The sequence below is a fragment of the Bidens hawaiensis genome, unplaced genomic scaffold, assembly GCF_021521415.1.
Source record: "Bidens hawaiensis isolate Kalapana, Puna unplaced genomic scaffold, B.hawaiensis_p1.1 tig00034273_1, whole genome shotgun sequence".
NCBI lineage: Eukaryota > Viridiplantae > Streptophyta > Magnoliopsida > Asterales > Asteraceae > Bidens > Bidens hawaiensis.
Window position 1 is genome coordinate 136,138 of NW_027495928.1, and position 21,981 is coordinate 158,118.

The 21,981-nt window shown below is 33.9% G+C and overlaps 1 protein-coding gene across 1 annotated transcript; it reads right to left on the reverse strand.

Annotated features, from left to right (window-relative positions):
- Positions 1 to 18,194: 18,194 nt before the first annotated feature.
- Positions 18,195 to 20,070, reverse strand: LOC143586020 (protein BZR1 homolog 1-like). The gene is made up of 2 exons (XM_077067665.1): positions 19,732 to 20,070; positions 18,195 to 19,138 (listed from the first exon to the last, which is right to left on the reverse strand). The coding sequence occupies exons 1-2, from the start codon at positions 19,954 to 19,956 to the stop codon at positions 18,440 to 18,442; spliced, it is 924 nt and encodes a 307-aa protein (XP_076923780.1). The 5' UTR covers positions 19,957 to 20,070; the 3' UTR covers positions 18,195 to 18,439.
- Between the last annotated feature and the right edge of the window lie 1,911 nt (positions 20,071 to 21,981).

Below are 21,981 nucleotides of genomic sequence, written 5' to 3' on the forward strand. Positions count from 1 at the left end.
GCTTGTTGGAAACTTTTCCGAAAGTGAGACAAAAAGCGACTGTCTCGATCAGAAATGATAGACAGAGGCACTCCATGTAAAGCAACGATGTTGTTCACAAAGATTCGTGCTAATCTATCCATTGAATACGTGTCACTGATGGGTATAAAGTGAGCAGATTTGGTTAGCCTATCGACAATGACCCAAATAGCATTATGCTGACGAGTGGTTTTCAGGATTTTCGTGATGAAGTCCATGGTTATAATTTCTATCACACCCCGACCAAAGGCGGCGGAACATGTCGAGGTGTTATGATTGCCCATAAGCGCATGACATTATTTTAAGCGACAATATTTAACAACTCATTTCATTTCACAACATCGAAAATCTCACATAACAATAATCATAAGTCAAATACAACAAAATATAGCAAATCAAATATTGTTCATTTTTGCTAATATCCTAACGGTATTTGTGACGTTTTCTTCACCGAACTCCAAAATCAACCTAGATGCAAACCTGTAACATTTCATAAAATAAAGTTTGTCAACACAAAGGTTGGTGAGCAATTCATAGTTTTTGAGCATATATGTATATAATAGAAAAGCCACAATCTTGTATACGAAACAACAAATAAATAGCAATAATTTGGATAATATGAGGTCGCTAATAAGAATACATTAGCAGCACCGTCTATAAAAGAATACCAAATAGATTCGGATTTCATGAGGTCGTTAATAAGAATACATTAACGGCACCGTGCTATAAGAGAATACCAGATAGTTCACGGATTTATGAATCAACCTTCCAAAAGCGGTAAACACATAAGCATATAATCATGTAAGCATAGAACACCAAATTGAGCATTTATTTATGTAAAGTATACAATAACGTTTGTGGTTTAAGACTCAAGTATAAAGAATTTGATTTGAATAAGTATGAAATGTCACCCCAAAACAAAAGATAGAAAACGGGGTATGAAGTTACTCACGTTCAAGTAATAAACTTGAAAAGTTGGTAATTTGAAGATTTGCCGGAACGACGGGTTTAACGTATGAAGCCTAAACAAAAGAAAGTCTTGGATTTAGAAAGGTTGTCTTGAAGATCTTTAAATAAAATAATTGTTGCAAAAAGTAAACAATTAAAGTTCAAGGTTTAAAATGTAACTATTTAAGAATTTATAATAATAACCCTTTAAAAATGTAAGTTTGCTCGAAACCGGGTTAAAGCATCTAACCTTAATATTTACTTAACCTATGTTAAGTAATAAGGTGAGAAAATGCTAAATGCAAGTTCTTTCGGGACAAAGATACTAAAACGGGTCTTTAACGAGTGTTCGGGTTGTTGGTTCGGGTCTTGATAATTGTTCAAACCCAAAGTCAACTTTCCAAAATAATGAATGTTATTAGATAACTCAATAAAACTTTATAAGACTTAACCAAGTATGTAGATCTATTGTTTTAGAACTAACAACGTACGTTAAGCGAGTATTCGGTTTTGTCGGTCCAAACTATGTTATGAGATCAAGTTGGATCCAACATTTCCAAGTACTTAAGAAAATAATTAAAATCATTTTGTAAACTATTTTTAGATAAATATACAAGTCTTGATAGCTAAAAACACACTTATGTGTCTTAAGCGAGTAAAAATCGGATTGGTTCATTTTCCATTTCACAATATGTTCATTGATGATTTCCACATGCCCAAATATCATAGATCTTGTATAATAATTTATAAATGAAAAATATTTAAGTTTTACAACTAAAAAGTTAACAACAAGTCTTTTAAGCAAAAGTTTCGGTTTGGTTCAGTTTCCATCTCCCAACGAGTTCATAGATGGATTCCACATGCTTAATATCAAAGAACTTGTAAAAATGATTTTTAAAACTCTAATCTAACATTAAACTAGTAAAAAGTTCGGTTCATGGATTGGACTATTTACGGTTAAACCGAGGTTTGTCTCTACAAACCTCCACCATGGAACTTCATAAATATGACAAAAAGAACTAAAAAGAGTAGAAGTTAGTCATGGTTAGTATGTGCAAACAAGTTATGTGTGTGTATATATATCAAGAATACGAAGTACTCCATGAAGCCTTGCCTTACGAGGTCCGAAACTTAACCAACCGGAGTCGGAGAAGTAACTACCAAAGGTAACAAGGGGTGTGTATTATATATATGTTGTGCCACCATATTCAAGTGTTAGTAATCTTAGATGAACAAGTTAGAATGAAAGACTATGGTTAGTTTGACTTGAGAAGTCAAACCTTCAAGAATACATAAGAAATAACAACCTTACATCTATGGAGTTTTGAGAGAGAATTTGGAGTAAGAGCAAGTGTAAAAATGAAGGAGATGGGTGTGTATATATAGGGTAAGAGTCAAGGCTTCTTTACAAGGTTCCTTTTATGTTTTGCATTAAAATAAATGGGTTAAACAAACAAGCAAAGCACAAAACAACAAACAAACTAAAAATAGTGTGTAGGTGTTGCTAGGCGTCACGCGGCCTCCCCAGCTCGTCTTTTGTGGTTCGTTTGTGCGTCCGGAAGTTCGTTTTTGATGTAATTTGCTCGTTTTAAGTCCGTTTTCGAATCCGTAAAAGAGGTTTTTCAAATTGAACAAATGGGAATGTTTTGGTAACATAAAAATCCAATATTTTATATATCATGAGTTTCGGTTTACAAAACGGGTTGGTTTACAACCTAAAACAATACAAATACGAATACAAACAAGACCCGAAATTGACGAAGGTCACAATTTCCCACTTCCAACGGGGAGTTCGGGTTGCTGAATCAATCCCGAGGGCTTTTGATGTTCAGTTTTGACTTTCAAACACGTTAGACATTTTGCAACATGCAAAGTGTCCCTTTTCATTCCATTCTACCAGTAGTTTGGCTTAAGATTTTGGTACATTTTGTCACTACCGGGGTGCATCATGTACTTGGACTTGTGAGCTTCGCTCATGATCTTTTCACCCAAGTCCCCAATGATCGGTACCCAAATCCTGTTTCCAAGTCTAAGTATACCATCGTCACCTTTGACTAGCGAGTCAATGGTGTCGTTACGTTTATTGTCAGAGATCTTGTTTTCATTAATCACTTGAAGTTGGGCGAATTTGATTTGCTCAACTAAATCTACTTGGAGTTCTAGTCGTAGAGCTCAAACTCTTCTTTGTTTCTCATGTTCCTTATGACTCAAGGCGTCGGCCATAGGCTTTACCTTCGTGATAAACGATTTCACAGTCGTAGACATTTAATGTTTCCATCCAGCGTCTTTGAAACATGTTGAGTTCTTTTTGCTCGAAGATGTGTTTCAAACTTTTATGGTCGGTATACACGATAAATTTGACTCCATAGAGATAGTGCCTCCATATCTTTAAGGCAAAGATTATGGTGCCTAACTCTAAATCATAAGTTGTGTAGTTATTTTCGTGTATCTTGAGTTGACGAGAAGCGTAAGCGATTACTTTCTTTCATTGCATTACGCATCCTAAACCTGAATGAGACGCGTCACTAAAGACAACAAAATCCTTGGTACCATCTAGCAAGGCCAGTATAGGTGCATTGGTGACTTTTTGTTTGAGTATATCGAACGCTTCTTGTTGTTTGGTTCCCCATTCATACTTGATGTTCTTACGAGTTAACGAAGTTAGAGGAACGGCTATACGAGAGAAATTTTCAATGAACCTACGATAATAGCCGGCCAAACCTAAGAAACTTCGGATCTCGATTGGCGACTTTGGAATCTCCCACTTTGAGATAGCTTCAATCTTTGCAGGGTCCACTTGAATTCCATTCACGTTTATGATGTGACCAAGAAATTGCACTTCGTAATGCCAAAATTCACATTTTGAGAACTTGGCGTACAACCTCTCGTTTCTAAGTAATTCAAGAAAGATTCGGAGATGCGAAACATGATCTTCTTTTGACTTAGAATAACTAGTATGTCATCGATAAATACGATAACAAATTTATCCAAGTAAGGTTTACAAATTCGATTCATCATGTCCATGAACGCGACTGGGGCATTAGTGAGACCAAACGGCATGACCGTGAACTCATAATATCCATACCTTGTTCGAAAAGCGGTTTTCGGAACATCTTCGGATTGGACTTTGAGTTGGTGATAACTAGAACGCAGATCGATTTTAGAAAAATAGCTTGCGCCTTGCAATTGGTCGAACAGATCGTCGATTCGAGGTAGTGGGTATCGGTTCTTGATTTTTACTTTGTTTAAAGCTCGGTAGTTGATACACATTCGCATTGATCCATCCTTCTTCTTGAGAAAGAGAATCGGCGCTCCCCACGGTGATGAACTCAGACGAATGAATCTCTTCTTGAGTAGCTCGTCTAATTGTTTCTCCAACGTTTTCATCTCGGTCAGTGCTAAACGATTTGGGGCTTTGGCGATTGGCGCAGTTCCGAGCGTAAAGTCTATTCTAAACTCGAATTCTCGATCGGGAGGAATTCCAGTCAGTTCGTCGGGAAAGACATCGAAAAATTCAGAGACAATAGATATGTCATTTCATCTCCTTTGGTTTAGATTCTTCGGTGACATAGGCCATGAATGCTAAGCATCCTTGATTTAAACATTTGTTAGCCCTTATCATGGAGATTATGCTAACTTGGCCAGCGTCTTTGTTCCCTTCAATTCATATGGTTCGTTTATCAGGGGCTTGAAGTTCAACGGTTTTGCTATTGCAAATTATACGGGCATGATTGTTGGATAACCAGTCCATACCAAGTACTATATCAAAACCAGCAAGAGTTATGGGCAACAATTGAATAGGCATAACATAACCAGCTAACAAGATTTTTCCGTTTACTAAAACTTCGGAGATTTTAACGATTTCGCCACTAGCGGTCTCGACGCTTAGAGTTTTATTTAATTTTGTTAAAGGTTTGTTTAATAGACTAAAAAAACTATAATCTATGAAATTTAAGTTGGCACATGAATCGAATAGAACCCTAGCATGCGTTTCATTAACTAAGAACGTACCGGTGACAGTTTCCGGTATGTCGGCCGCTTTCTTGGCGTCCAGCATAAAGACTCTTGCATTTCCTTTATTCGCCTCATTCTTTTGGCCACTTCCACCCGCACCACCAGCAGCGGGTTTGTTCTTGGGGCACTCTGAGGTGTCCCATTTACTTGCAGTTGTAGCAAGTTATCGTCTTTTTCCAACAATCGGCCGTTGCATGGCCGGGTTTGTGACACGAGTCGCAAACAGTTGTGGCTGTAGACGAAGCAAAGTGGCATATACCCTTGTGGTATTTCTTGCATATCTTACATTGGGTGTAGATGGAACGGTACGATACCGACAATCAATTATCTATAATATCAAAACCGTAATACCACAACCAATACCGTAATACCGCAACCGAAACATAATACCAAAACTAAAAATGAACAAATCAACCAAAATATAAAATTCATTCAAAATCAAGTAATGAATACCAAAACATGCAAAGTATCAAAATATATTTTTTAATCAAAATTTTTAAAACAAAATTAACTTATACAAAGAAAGTCAACATTCGTTTAATCTTCGTTAGTCATCTTTCCATTTTACCTTTTCCTTTTTTATGTTTATTGCTTCTCAATTTTTGTAAAAAAACAAGAAAGAAAGTTAATACATGTTATTAAATGATATACACAATTACACATAAATGAAATAAAAATATACAAATACACAATATATGAATATACACATATAGATTGAGAATGAACTTATTTAATTAATATATATTATGTTTTGAAAATCATGTTTGAAAGTTAAGTCATGAGTGTTGAAAACCTAATAAAAGCCCGTACATATTCTAAAAGGGGTACCAGTACCCGTAATACCCGTACCTGTACCCGAAAATATTTGTACCTATAATCAATAAATTTGGATACCCATACCCGTACCCAATAGACACGTACGGGTACAGATACGAGTACAAGTAAGGGTACTGAACAGTTACGTGTATTCGGGAAAAAAATCTCATCCCTACATGGACCTGCTAAGAATAAAGAACTCAAGGGCGGACGTACTTAGTAATAAGGGGCAGCGACCGTTACCCCTCAACTTTTCACCGGCAGTGTAATTTTTTTTGAAAAATTTTTGGTGGTTTTTGTATTTCGTTACCCCTGAAAAAATATTACGTTACCCCTATATGTTTAAAGTTCAACCAAATCAAAAGCTAAAATCAATTCAAGCCTAACCAAATTAAAGCCCATACAAAATAAAACCATTATTCGTTTTTCCCTTTTGCTTGTACACTTGGTTTAGGCCACACATCAAAATTCAACAATACAAAGTTTCATTCAGCCATCGTCCACACAACGTTGTCCCGACCCCTGTTGTCCTCCTCCGGTCACCGGACCTCCACGCTAGAGCCGAATAGCCACTGGTGATCCCTCGGTCTCTCTTCCACGGCTCGACTTCTACTTGTTCAATTTAGGTATTCTTCTACTTTTATCTAAAATTTTAACTGTTTAATTTGTTTATAAATTAATTTGAATTTTTTTATGATTTGAATGATTGATTAAGGTTTATTGGGTATCCGAATAATGTAAATAGGAATTGTTTAGGGACTTAGAGTTTATGTGCAAATTGGAATTAATTGTGGATTTATGGTATGAATTTTGTTTATTCGAAAATTAGGGAGCTCGGAAGATGAAATGACAAAGTTTATTAGCAATCTTTTAAACGAAATTCAAAGAAAATGATAATATCGGTTAAACGTCAAGTTAAAAAAATATATATTATATGAATACGGTAAAAAAGAATTTGATTATTGTATAAAACACATTACAAAAAGATATTCGTTTACATTGTATAAAATACGGTAAAAAAACGTTACCCTTAAAAATTTTATCTACATCCTCCACTAATAGAACTATTGCTACAACAAGAATATGACTTTCTAAAAATTTAGTGTCTTTATATATTTTTGTATGAGTGGTTAAGGTACCTACGTCATCATGTAATGTGTTAAAAACGAAATATTTACAATAATTATAATATTTTATTGCACTTTGATTTGCTATCAGATGTATATTCAAGATGGGTTTAGTCTCTGAAAATGAAAGCTACTATTTTGTGACAAGTACAATTTTGTACAACAATGACTTCCTTTTGTATGATCAGTGGTACTGACTTGTTATTATTCAACGCAATTGAATAAGACTGAGGGGTGTGGGGCGCTAGAGCCCCGTTGCTCGCGCCCCTAGGCGCTAGTACCACACCACCAAGGGCGTTAGAGGGGCGCTAGAGGGGGCGGTGAGCATGGTAGCGGGAGAAGAGAGAGAGGAGGGCACAACTTTTGAGGGTTTTTCAATCGTTGGGGATTTTGACCAGCCGAAAAAAACAAAAAAAAATATTTTCTATATAACTATACTCCATTTCACCCATTTTTATACCAAAACTTCAAACCTTCACCCAAAATCAATTCATCTTCTCAACTTTTTAAAAAAAAAATGGTTGGAAATTGGTTCCCAAACCTTGATTCAAATTATCTTGACGACGATTCATTGAACACGTTTATGGGTTTCTCACCGCACCAACCGATGTTTTATTCGGAGCCGCAAGAATCATCCGGCTTTCAACCATACAACACACAACCGTCTCCTAACTTTGTTGTTCCGTAAAATACTTCCGTTTATCGGCGATTGGATCTGTAAAAGCTTTCACTAACAAAGCCCATTCATTATAAATACCATCGACCAGATAATACACGTACTTGAAGAGTTCTCCATTTGTGGGCGAGGCGACCCGATGATCTTGTATTAGATTAGTGTTATTATTAAGTATTATTGTTTGTTTAATTTTTAGTATGTTTTTTTTTTGTAATTTGAATTTTAGATATTAATGTGTTTTTTTATTAATGTGTGTTTTTTTTAATATTTTATGTGTTTTTTTAATAATATGTTGTTTGAATATATTTATAAAAAAAATAAAAAAAAAATTCGCTGGAGCCGCTGCTGGAGCCCCTCCACACCAGGGTCCAGGGGCTCCAACACCCCCCTTATCCAGTTTCTCTCTCTGCCACACGTCATAATATTATTGGTTCTTGGCTCTGCTGGAGCCCCCACTAAAGCCCCCACACCCCTTAGTCTAATGCACGGGCTACCTGACTTGTATGCAGAATTGATATCTCATCAACTTTTTTTTAAACGGGTGAAAAGAGAAAACACCATGACAAATGTAAACACATGAAATCTAAATATTTGGGACGAGTATGAGATTGACGTGCAAATTTGTGTGTTTGAGTATAGAGATTGGATTAGTGATATTTGACCTGACCTGATCATTCGAAATTCTTATTTGTTATTATAGCTTAATTTTGTAGAAAATCAACTTTTTTCCTTTTATATATCATATAAATCTTATGTTGTTATTTATATATTATATGATATACAGTATGATGAACTTATCTTTTGTAATTTATATATATCATAAAATTTCCATATATTATATAGTCAAACATGATATTAAGATGAATGATAAATTGATAATTAATATATATGTATATAATTTATCGATTTTTATTTGTTATAGTTGTTAAAATATAAAATTAGACAAAAATTAGGATGGTAAGAACAAAAATGTATCTAGAAATCTGAACAGATATTTTTTTCAAAATAAATTAGCAGTTATAATCGAAACATGCAGATGTGTCTGATACACGAACGGTAATTACCCAACTGATACCTAACATATACCAAGCAGGATATGATACACAAGTTACAATCAGGTATGAGATCGGAATTACCAATATATGCATCAAATCCTATCATTATCATCTTTACATGTTAATCATGGACTATCTTATATTTGCATTTTATTTTAGCGTAAATTTAGACTTTGTTATCCTTTGTTTTTACTTTTAAATTGATTTTAATTTATACAATTCTTTTTTCATAATTTAATCCAACGTTCTCTATCTTGATAATTCTTCCCTTTGAAATAATAAGTAAGACTTGGATGGCTAATTCTTAACATGGTAGGGAAATATAGTCGTTTCATTATTGCAAGTTCAGAAAATTTGTTCATAAATTTGTGTTTGACTTAACAAAATTGACTTTTATTACCAATTTGAAAATTTGTAGTAAAGTCGCAATTGAATTAACAAGGTCGACTTTGGTTGCTAAATATAAATAATTGTAAGAAAACTAATGTTACGCCTGACGCGTTGCGGCGGACAGGTTGGTAAAACCCAAACGTTGTTGGTCCCAGGCGTTGAGGTGGTAAGTCGACATAAATTCGGCTGGTATTGGTTAAATGTGTTATGACGCTAGAACTAAAAACCAAAACCAAAAATAAAACAAAAACATATAAAATTTGAGGCGGATCAAATGAGTGGCGTCAGTCGGTAAAACTCGGACGTTGGGAAGATCTGAGCATTGTTGATCCCGGAAGTTGAGGCATGTGAGTCTACGCAAATTTGTTCGGTTTCTGTTATGTTTGTACGTTACCGGATCTAAAACAAAAAACAAACAAAATTCAATGACTAATACAGTGCCGCCAAGTGGCTCAATCGGCACTTACCGGCACCAAAGTTAATAATTGTTATATATAACTAGTGTTTTTCCCAGCGCGTTGCACCAGGATGGTCGGTAAAACCCAAGCGTTGTCGTTTACAAGCGTTAAGACGATAAGTGGACGCGAATTTGGTCGATTTTGGTGTGTGTGAGTCATTGTACTGTAACTAAAATAAAAAACAAAACAAACAACATATAAAAATTGAGGTGGACCAATAGGGTGACGTCAGTCGTTAAACTCGAGCAAAACCCGAATGTTGTCGGTCACGAGCGTTGCGACAGTGAGTTGGTAAAACCTGAGTGTTGTCGGTCCTAGGCATCACAACGGTGAGTTGACGCAAATTCAGTCGGTTTCGGTTACGTTTGTTATGGTATCAGAACCAAAACAAAAAGGTCGGTAAACCCAGGCGATGGTGAAACCCGAATGTTGCGGCGGAGAGTTAATAAAATTTAATAAAAAATAAAATAACCGTTTAATTATCAAATTTAATAAAAAAAACAAAAATAATATATAACTTGACCGATTATACAAGGCCAAGTGGACCAATAATGATAGAACGTCCCCAAACTTCTCTTTATATTATATAAATATAATAATTCACGATTGAATTAACAAGATCGCCTATGATTGTCGATTCTAAGAGTTTGTACGGAGATTCGTGTTTGAATGAATAACATCGACTTTCATTGTCAATGCTGAAACTTCACATTTGAAGTGATAAGGAAGACTTTGGTTGCCAATTCTAAAATTTGTTGGAAAATTCACGATTGAGTTAATAAGATTGTTTTTGATTGTCAATTCCAACATTTTGTACAAAAAAATCGTGTTTGAATTAGTAAAGTCGACTTTGATTGTTAATTCTGAGAATTTTTAAGAAAATCACAATTAATGAGGTCGAATTTGATTTAAGTTCTAAAAAGTTGTAGGAAAATTCGCAAAGGTTTGTTCTCGAGATCTAGGTTAACCTCGTTTAGCTTCTAGTCGGGTTGTGTGTCTATTTAACTTACATATCCCTTTCTATATTTCCTTTTATTAAAATCTTACCGCTAAAAGATCGTGAAATGAAAGTAAAAATCTTGTTGCAGTTGAAGTAAAAATCAAAAAAAAAAAGTATCCCCGTTTCCCAAAAAAAAAATCCCGGTCGAGTCTTCAGGTTTAGTTTAGTTTAGTTTTTAGGGTTAGGACTTTAGGAAGTTTAGGTTTCCTGGGTTGAGGGTTAGGTTTGATAGAGTCGGGGAGGGGGGGGTGTTGGATGAGACTTTTTTTAAACTAGGGTGGGTGGGGGTGTTTAGTTGTTGCACATAAGATTAGATAGATCGTATAACTGTGTAAGATTGAATTTCCCATTTCTCATATTTTTTGTTAGTTCTTTAATAAACTCACCCCTAGCTCAAATAATACATATTTTTTTCTTTAAATAATAGGTTTTAGTTAAAATATAACATACATTTTGGGATCTAATATGCATTTTTTAATAAAGAAAAACGAGTTGCCGACCGGATAATAACCAAATATATAAGACAAATAATTATAAAAGTCGCGCAAATCAATCACACACCTTCGTAGAATTTACCAAATTCAATGTTAGATATTTTTTTTATTAATAGCTAAGCTAAGGCCGGTTCCGAGAATCCTTGAAACGTTTTAGGTTCAAGACAAGTAATACAAATGTTGGACACGTGATATAAATTTTCTTGTCTTTTTTACATTGGTTTAATAGTTAAAACAATTATTGGTTTTTCCGGGACAATCTTTTGCATAGAGAAAAGAAGAATAAGACATAAAAAATACGTTGTGTTGTTTTTAAGAATTGAACTTGTGAGTTGTGACATTTGCATTTTCTTACGATGGTTTTTTCAACCAAACTAAGAGAACTTTCACACCAATTGGAGTATAATCTAACATATATATAGTCGGACCCGGAGCCGTAGCCCACCCTAACCACCACCATCCCCCCCACCCCCCACCCCCCACCGGGCCGGGCCTGTAGTTACCATGAGTTAGATGAGGGTCACGTAAGCTCATGCTCATGCTCACACAAACACCACGCCGCCCCTGCGTGAGTGCTCCGAAAGCCCATGAGTATACACTTCAAGCCTCAAAATTTGACCCTTTGAAAAATTAAAGTTGTTGGAGAACAACAATGAATAGTTGAATACAGACAAATATATTTTAGAAACCTCACGCATAAATACCACATAAACATTACTTTTTAAAACAAAAACCTTTCATCAATGGATACATCATCATCATGCATCGAGGCTATATGAGACAGCGCCAGTTTTGTAATTAACTGGATATTAAAAAAACAACAAAAATCAAGTATTTATTACTTTTTAAGTTTTAAATTGAGTATACTATTAAAAATTTTGAAAATATTTCTGTAATATACACTATAAATATCCGTTAGATATTTATCAGTGTATACTACACAAATATTTTCAAAATATGTGAAAACCATTTTAGAATTATGTAAAATTCATTTTGAAATTTAAAACTTTGAAACTATTTTAGACAAAAAAAAACTCTTTCTAAGAGTGAAAAAAGTATATGTTTTAGCAAAATTATACATATACATATAATACGTATTTTTTTAATTTATACATGTTATTCTTTATACACATATGTACAATTAAGATAAATGATAATGTACATATAAGATATTATAGCTCGGGTTAAAAGTTATATGAGTTGGGTGAGACCCATGACCCGCTTATTTTTTTACTATAAAATTATTTCTCAGTTATAAATAATATCTTTTTAAAAAAAATAGGATATTAATTTTTTGTATATCCCTATTTTTATGGGATTTTCATATCAAATATTTGGAGAGATTAATTTTTAATTTAATGAGATATTATAACCCGTTTAAGGGCTATCTGAGTTTTGTGAGACCCGTACTCGAGAATTCGGGTTAAATACATGATAAACATCCATTTACAAATACAACAACCGTGTGGCTTGAGAGAATGTAGAAAGTAACTAAAGAGTTTTTAAATGTTTCATTTATAAATATTTAAGATTAAGATTTAGTATACAACCCTCTTAGTGGGTATGTTTAACAGTAAACTTTTAAGAGCTTCAAGCTTTTAAGAAAAAACTCTTATTCAAATAAAAGCTTTATTTGGTTCAATGAGCTTGAAGCTTTTAGGTTAGGAGAAAAAAACTTAAAGCTTAAAGCTTCTACTAGGGTTATGTTTGACAAAATTAGCTAGTAGCTGTAGCTGAAAGCTGCTAGCTGGTGGCTGAAAGCTGTAGTTTTTTAGATATATTAAGATGTTTTGGCAGATTAGTTAGAGCTTTTCATAAAATGTATAAATTTACTAAAATGGGCATAACTAAAAACAATAATAGTAAATATATATATTTTTTGAAAAGTTATATAAGTAAATTAAAAGACTAAAAGCTTGTAGCTTTTTCTAAACGCTACTAGTAGCAGCTTTAAGCTTTAAGCTTTAGGGTATGTTTGGCATAAAGCTTGTATGAGCTTTTAGCAGCTTTAAGCTTTTAAGAAAAAGCTCATACTCAATTAAAAGTTTTTTTTTGTTTAAGTAGCTTGAAGCTTTTAGGTCAGGAGAAAAAGTTTAAAGCTTAAAGCTTCTACCAATAGCGTTTAGAAATAGCTACAAGCTTTTAGTATTTTAATTTACTTAAATAACCTTTCAAAATAAATACATTATTTAATTATTGTTTTTAATTATGCTCATTTTTATTAATTTTATACATTTTATTAAAAGCTCTAGCTACTATGCTAAACATCTAAATATATCTAAAAAGTTATAGCCATATCTAAAAAGTTATAGCTTCCAGCTACCAGCTAGCAGCTTTCAGCTACAGCTACCAGCTAGTTTTGCCAAACATACCCTTAAGTTTTTTCTTCTGATCTAAAAGCTTCAACCTCTTTAAACCAAATAAAACTTAATTGAGTAGGGGTTTATTTTAAAAGCTTGAAACTCTTAAAAGCTTCCTGCCAAACATACCCTAGCAACGTTTAGAAATAGCCACAAACTTTTAGCATTTTAATTTACTTAAATAACCTTCTAAAATAAATATATTTATTATTATTGTTTTTAGTTATGCCCATTTTAGTAATTTTATACATTTTATTCTACTCTGCCAAACATCTAAGTATATCTAAAAAGCTACAGCTAGCAACTATAGTTACCAGCTACCATCTTCAAGCCATCAGCCACCAACTTTCAGCTACAGCTAGCAGCTAGTTTTGCCAAACATACCCAGTATTTACCTTCAAAACAGGAGGTCGGGGAGTTCGAGCCCAGCCTCAACCTCTCTTCCTCTTTTTGTTTTTCTATGCCTTTTCTGAACGATTTTCTATTATTACTTTTTATTTGTATTGTGTTTGTTATTTTAAAAACTATTACAGTTATAATTATTTGTGGTTAATATTATTATTATTATTATTATTATTATTATTATTATTATTATTATTATTATTATTATTACCATTATACTATATTTATTATTATTGTTATTATATAATTACCACCACCTTAATGAAAACCTCTACTATAGCTACCGTTGATGTAAAATTCATGTGGAGTTTATTTGTTATCTACAAAGTTGCACCGAGTCACTGACAACTTTTTATGCATTTAGATTTAATATGGTACATAAAAATAAGGGTGTTCAGGAAATCTAAAGTCCAAAAAACAAAAACCGAAATTCAAACCGAAACCGAAACTTGAATAATTTTATCTGACTTCTTATTCGGATATTCGAGTCTGATAGATCCAAATTTCCGAATAACTAATTCGAAACAATTCGGATAGAGATTTCAAAGAAATTTGGATAGCTCGGATTATTCGGATATTCGAATAAATAACACATGTTTAAGTTATTTTAGAGTTTGACTTTATTTGTGTATTGTTTCAATTTTTATAATCATGATGGATCAGGGATATAGTTAGACTTTGTTTGAAGTTTGTCTTTTCTTTATGTAAATTTTATTTTACTTTTCTGGTTTTGTATTTTAAGAAAATTAGAAATTTGTTTGAATGTTTGTTATATGGTTTATTTCGGGTTATTCAGATATCCGATCTGATGCCATCCGAAATCAATTCAGATCAGATAGGAACACCCCTAATTCGGATCAAATCGTATTTTGGATAGGGTCCAAAAATTTTCAAATTCCAACAATCCTAACCGAATAGTTAGTTACCTGATCCGATGAACATCCACACAAAAAAAATGTTATTCTATGTTGGGCCTAATATTATTCATATGAGCCTTTACTTTTTATTGATTTTTTGGCTTTTACTTTTTTTCAAGTAAAGTGCCACACCACATCTGGTATCCGAAATAAGTAATACGTGACCTCATCATAATATTAACTATAATTGAAGGAAAATAACTATAAATATTTATTCATAACAGATTTACTTTTATAAATAATTGTATTAAATGATTATTCTGATTAGAAAAAATTTTCTAGTAAGACAATCTGGACGGGATTTTAGAATCGACAACATCTATGTAGTTTAACAAACTGTTATGATAGTCACTAAAGGGTTTGAGGATTTCAAATAAAGAAAGGTACGTACTTATATTATTATGATTTAAGGAATTCACAGTTAGCCCTCAACCAATCCATTAGAAACAGACTCCAATAAAACAGGATGATTACTAACAAACTTGTCCAGTTAATTAACAAAACAAACGTGACCCAACTAATAATCTGCCCATATTATTTTTCACATGTGAAGCCACTAGATTACTTTTAAGGTTGATTTTTAACTATTAAGAACATTCTCATCCCATCTCCTATAATTATGTGTGGGAAGTTTGTAAATTATAGGGTGTGGTTGTGAGTGATTGTGAGTGTAAATTATAGGGTGGATAGAGAAATGTAGTGATTTTTTTGTAAATTTGGGGAACATTGTTTGCCCCCATTTATTTTTTAATATTTGTTGGTTTGTTTGTTAGTAGATGAGAGAGAAAACTGTAATGATAAAGGTATAAAAATCATTATTTAATTGAACATGAGAGAAAAATGTTGTGTTTTTTAGTGTAATTATAAAGATAAGGATGGAGAATGGGATGAGAATGCTCTAAGAGCATTCTCATCCCACCCTCTATCCCTAAACCAAAAATTACACTAAAACTCACTACATTTTTCTTTCTATTTCAATTAAATAATACTTTTTATACATTTTATCATTACCTTTTCTCTTTCCTTCACTCACAACCACTTTCAAAATATATTAAAAAATTATAGGGGGTGAACAGTAGCTTTTCAAATATACAGAAAAATCACTACTTTTTCTAAAATATAAAACTCTTCACTCACAACACTCTGAATCACTCTCTAAATTATAAAAACACCCCTTCATTTAAATGAGGGGTTGGATGAGAATGCTCTAATACCGCCTTCTTAGTGAATTAGGAATATTGGATTTTAATATTCCCTATTGAATGGTATTGGCCGATAATAATCCCTGTTCATTTTAGCGTCACTGGCGGTCCCAAATTCAAAAAAGTTGGCCCCCAATGGTTCCCCGTTAAATATGACTTAACGGCGTTATAGTTTTTTTTGAATTTCAAACCAATATCTTAGGGCTTTTAATCGTTAGGAGGATACGAGTCGATTGGTGTAAACCTTAGTTCGAAACAGTGCTTCAAAATGTCGAATAAATGCTTCAACTCGGGTGTTTAAACTTACAATTAACCAAAATCAAGTCGTTTGGATCATTGTTTGGAGCTAAGTTTTATATCATTCGACTCGTATCCTCCTAACGATCAAAAACCCTAAAACATTGGTTTGAAATTCAAAAAAACTATAACGCCGTTAAGTCATATTTAACGGGGGACCATTGGGGGGCAATTTTTTTGAATTTGGGATCGCCAGTGGCGATAAAATGAATAGGGGTTATTATCGGCCAATACCATTCAATAGGGATTATTAAAATCCATTATTCCACTGAATTATAAATGTCAGTTTCTTTATCAAAAAAAGGTGGTTCTGTAAAGTTTGAATGTAGACTCACCAACATAATTTGTTATAGCATGCATTTCAGGAGATTATGTGACTGCTAGTAGCAAAGGAAAGAAGACAGATTGTTAGGGGCATCATGGAGCTGGCGTGACGAAAAAATATGTCAATAAACGTAAATCTTCACTTCCTATTCCCAAACCAAAATGTTTACAATCAAAGAATACAAGAACAATATAATCCACATATCCGGAAACTAATAATAAAACCGCAACTAAGAACTAAACCATCTATGTAAAGAATAGGGTATTCGTTTAAGCAGCCGAGACGTAGACAAATATATCGATATTAAGCCCAACAAAACTTCTAAGCTTCTGCCCATCACACACACATCTATAGCCCAAGCTTCATATCCAGCATCCTAAGCCCAAGTTACATCCAACAGCACTCCACTTAAGCCTAAAGCCAGATTTTAACATGAAAAAAAAACACTAATCAAGAAATCACCAAACGTTAATAACCGATTATGTAGTTGTTTGTTGAAATGAAAATATCTTAGAGACATAATTATTAGTAAATTTTAACTCTGATTTAATAAAGTTTCATACATGTTTTAATTTTTAACTATAAGATCCAGTCTTCTGTTGTGTTTAAAAGAGATTATGTTATAAGTATGAACGGGGTGTATATCCAACCAAATCATACGTGAGGAAACTAGGGCGTGGCAAATTGATTATAAATATATTAGGTATCATCGATAAAGTATCACCAATGCATAAGTTGTCACTCACTACCACATATCGACCAATGAACGGGCGTGCGAGACTATATTGGTACATGTTAGTTATACCCTACGGAATTTTAACTACAAAAACTTGATACTTTTAGAATTACAACTTGATTTGTATAAAAATTAACAAAACATTCCTTTCAAGTACATAGTACCGATATAAAATCCATAAAACATGTCTGGTTTGAAATTTTACAAAAGCCATTATACTATAAAAAAGAGAAAAATCCTACCGCAAGGTTCAAGTGTGTCTAAGAGTCTATGTTCGTTTAACATCAACTTTTCTTTAGCTGAAACCCATGTCCAACTATCCATCCTTATGGCCACATGAGAAGCGCTTAAAAAAGAATACGGCAACGTAAAGGTGTTAAATACAGTCAACATATTAAGCATACGCTTGAAGTAAGTTTAAATTATTCATTTATTTGTGAAACATATTGGCCGTTTATTAACGGTGATCTAATCACTTTGTGGTCTAAATGAACAATCTCATTGCCACCTAAGTTATCACGCACATCCCTATATCTTCAAGAGTTTGAATAGTCCACTGGCGTTGTTCATCATTGAGGATGGTAAGCGGTATTGAGATATAATCAAGTTCCCATTGGCTGCTGAAAACTCAGCCAAAATCGAGATGTGAAACAGCGATCTTGGTCAGACAAAATAGATAACGGTACACCATAACAAGTTATATTGATCTATGGTATCCGTTAAACACGTACTTTGTTGACGATACGCAAACAAACGGTGATTCGGGAGAGTTATCAACAAATTAATTGATTTTTAGAAGGCAATCACATTCAACAAAGATGTGACTTTTTTAAGTTATAAATTTTCTTGTCTGTTGTTTCTATTTATAATCGAGTGTTCCTGATTTATGAAACTTATGTAACTATCATGACCTATATACATTTACGTCACAGTATAACAAAAACAAAACACAGCAAGTGTAGCACACGAGTCTTTAAAACTAGTCATCATCGTATGTTACAAAACATAAATACTAGACAATCTTACTTAACTTCCGATGAGTATTCTACAACCAACAAAGATTTGCTTCTGATTTCTAATAATAACCATCAATACAATCACCCACCCAATCAATTCTTCAATCTCTCAACAATGTCAAATGTTCTCTTGATCTTGATCTTGATCATAAATCAATAAACGCCTCAGTCGAGAATGGAAACTCGGGTCAGCTAGCAGCTTTCCCACTCCCGAGTGTGAGCTCCAAATCATCTGCACAAATTTCATGTATCCTCTCGCCTTCCCACGCTTTCAACGTACTGCTTTCAAACTCAAATTCAGAACCCGGCCCGTTTTGCACCACCAGCCCGTTTTGGAAAAACGGTTGCTGGCTGGCGGGTTTCACAAGGTTAAACGTCGGTGAAGCCGGTGCAGCTGATGCAGCCATGGTCTGGAAACTGACCCACCGCCCCGAGTCCACTGTCGAAGCATCCGACTCGTCACATTCGGGAATCGTCGCAGGCGGGATACGGTGACGACGAGTCGGGCTCGACGGGGCAGAGGCTGCAAAAACCGGGTGGCGAAAAGACTGCAACGCACTCGTTGATAGCATTTCCCAGTTGGGCTTTCGCTTGGTTCCGCGAGCAGTCGGGGACGATATAGGCGGGGTTACAGGGGCACTATTCGAAATTCGCAAAGGCGGTAACGAAGACAAGTTACACAGGTAAGGAAGAATGTACGATGAATGGGTGGGCGGGTTTGGGTTTTCGCAACGGGTCGGGCTCGGGAACGAGGACGATGTCGGGCTAGCGTGGTACGACGGGGCCGGGCTCGGGAAAGCCGATGACATTGGGCTGGGCTGGATTGAAGAACAAGTACTTCTGTTGGCTGATATTACTGGTATTTCATTTGGAGGTGGCTTACATCCCTGTAAGAAAACATAATATAATAATTTAATTAGGCGTTTCATTAATAAGATTAAATTAGGGGTGTGCGTGGTGCGGCTCAGTGCGTTTTGGGCTAAAATCAAACCAAAAACCAAAACTTTGGTTTTTGGAGTTTTGAAACAATTAGGTTTCGATTTCGGTTTTTTTGGTTTCTGTTTTTCGGTTTTCGGTTCGGTTTTTGCCACTTCAACTTGAAAATTTTAGGCCAAAAATTATGAATTTAGGTATAATAGACTATTATACATTTGACCAAAAGTATTTGAGTTACATATTTATTAAAATCTTATAAATTACTTACAATAAAAACTAAAAAAAATTGAATCCAGAAATTCGGCCCGGTTCGGTTTTTCTAAAATGCAAAACCAAAACCGAACCGTTAGTTCCGTTTTTACAAAAACATAAAACCAAACCGTGAATTTTTGTTTAGGTTCGGTTTTTTCGGTTTGTTGCACACCCCTAGCGCTAGATTAGATACTTCAATTGAACATTTCTTATCCTAATTTGAAGTATAGTAACAGATCTAGCAGAAACCCCAATTTGGAAACATAATATAATGAAATTAAAAAAAAAAAACCTTAGGATAAGTGGTACCATCTTCTTCAACAACCCAACCAGCTTCAGCACATAGTGCTTTCAAAACCTCGTTATTATCACAGTGTTTAGGTAATCTATAATTGCCCTGAGACCGGAGTCCGATGTAGATCTTGGCGGCGATGGCTCGTCGCCGCCGCTCCCGTCGCTTGTTGTTCTCTCTCTCCTTCCACGACGGAAGCCGTCCGGTTGAAGTACCGCCAGTCATTATAATATTATATAATTGCTCCGGCGAGTTTGCTGTTTACTTTTGCGTGTGGTACTTTTTTTTTATTATTGTGGATTCACGAGGGGTGGGGTTTGTTTTGGATCCAATTGGTCGAAATGAGATTGGTCTCCCTCCGTCTATATTAAGTTGTCAATAACGAACTTTTGTAACTTACATTTGTAACCCATGTTTATATCTTCCTTTTAAAGTTGGCCTCGTGTTTTGACAAATTACATTAGAAGTGGTTGATGGTGAATTTGGTGAGGCTTCTATGGTTTAATGAGATTGGTTATTGAAAGTATGTAAATGTAAGAATATATCATTTGTCTAGGTTAAAAGCCACTCTTTTATAACTACTCAGCGGTTAGATTTATGTTCACATTCAGTTGTGGTTAGATATTTTAAAGTGCTTTTCTATTTACAGAGACAGTTTGTTAAATACTGACGGTAGATTGTTTAAAATATTGCTAAACATATATATAAAAAAATGCATGTCTCATTTTTAAGTTGATCAAGCGTTTTGTTTTTAGTTTATATAGTTGGATTACTTGAACGGTAAACATTTTGGTCTATAGGGTCTTTCACAAGTGATGATTTATATTCAAATCAGTTAGTCACAAAACCTAATTTTATGTGGACAAGTATAAACAAAAATCAATGAAACAACCCCTAATTGCTTTATATATAGACCTTCCACGCCATTTAAGAGCATTGAATTAAAGATTTTTATATAACAAGAAAAAAAAACTTAATTGCTGTATTATATAAACCAATCTAACCATTACAAACAAACAAAAAAAAGAAAAAAAATATAAGCCATGTAGACTGTAAGGATCATGCACAAGTACGTCATGCTATGTTTACCAATACATTTATACCTAATTTAAGCATTATTAGAAAAACATCTATTAATTGTACAACGTTAATCATGCAATCAAAAAATTAATTAAATAACCAATGATAGGTTAACATATCTTTTTAATAAAAGTTCAAAGTAATATTGAGATGATATAACAAACCGGCTACGATGAACAGTCATGTTAGCAGCTATATCACATTTTCATTGTCATCTGGTTCATACTCATGTCTATAACTCTACATAACATATTCCTTTACATACAGATTATCCTTTTGTGCCAAAATTGTGAACTTGGTGATTCTATAAGGACTTTTTAGTGCAAAAACAATAAAGGGCATCCGTTTTGAAGGCGCTTACTGAGAAAGGTGCTGACGTGGACATGTTATGGTTGAACTGAACAGCATCACGTGTGGACAAAGGAATGGGTTAAAACTGAGTGCGGTTGTCGTGGGGACCACCACAGACACATCACAAGCTTCCTACGTGAGGTGGGTCCCGTTTTCGACAAGAGCACGTGCATCAGAGCTGTAACACGAATGGAGTCATCGTACGAAGGACACTTTGTCTGACAATAACAACTTTGAAAAGAATTAAATAATAAAGGGCAATTAAGAAAAAATAAATATGGAAAATTAACAACAAAAACTTTAAAAAAATTAGGGAAAATTCCCATAATAGCCTATTTAAAGGGCAATTAAGAAAAAATAAATATGGAAAATTAACAACAAAAACTTTAAAAAATTAGAGAAAATTCTTATAATAGCCTATTTAAAGGGCAATTAAGAAAAAATAAACATGGAAAATTAACAACAAAAACGTTAAAAAAATTAGGGAAAATTCCCATAATAACCTATTTAAAGGGCAATTAAGAAAAAATAAATATGGAAAATTAACAACAAAAACTTTAAAAAAATTAGGGAAAATTCCCATAATAGCCTATTTAAAGGGCAATTAAGAAAAAATAAATATGGAAAATTAACAACAAAAACTTTAAAAAAATTAGGGAAAATTCCCATAATAGCCTATTTAAAGAATGTGTTTTCAAAATTATCCTCACTAATTCAAGTTTTCAACTTTGTTTCTTTGTTATCTCGTCGCAGATGACATGATAGCGAACACCGACGATGTGTTACTGAAACAAATAGGATAACGACACGTGGCCATAA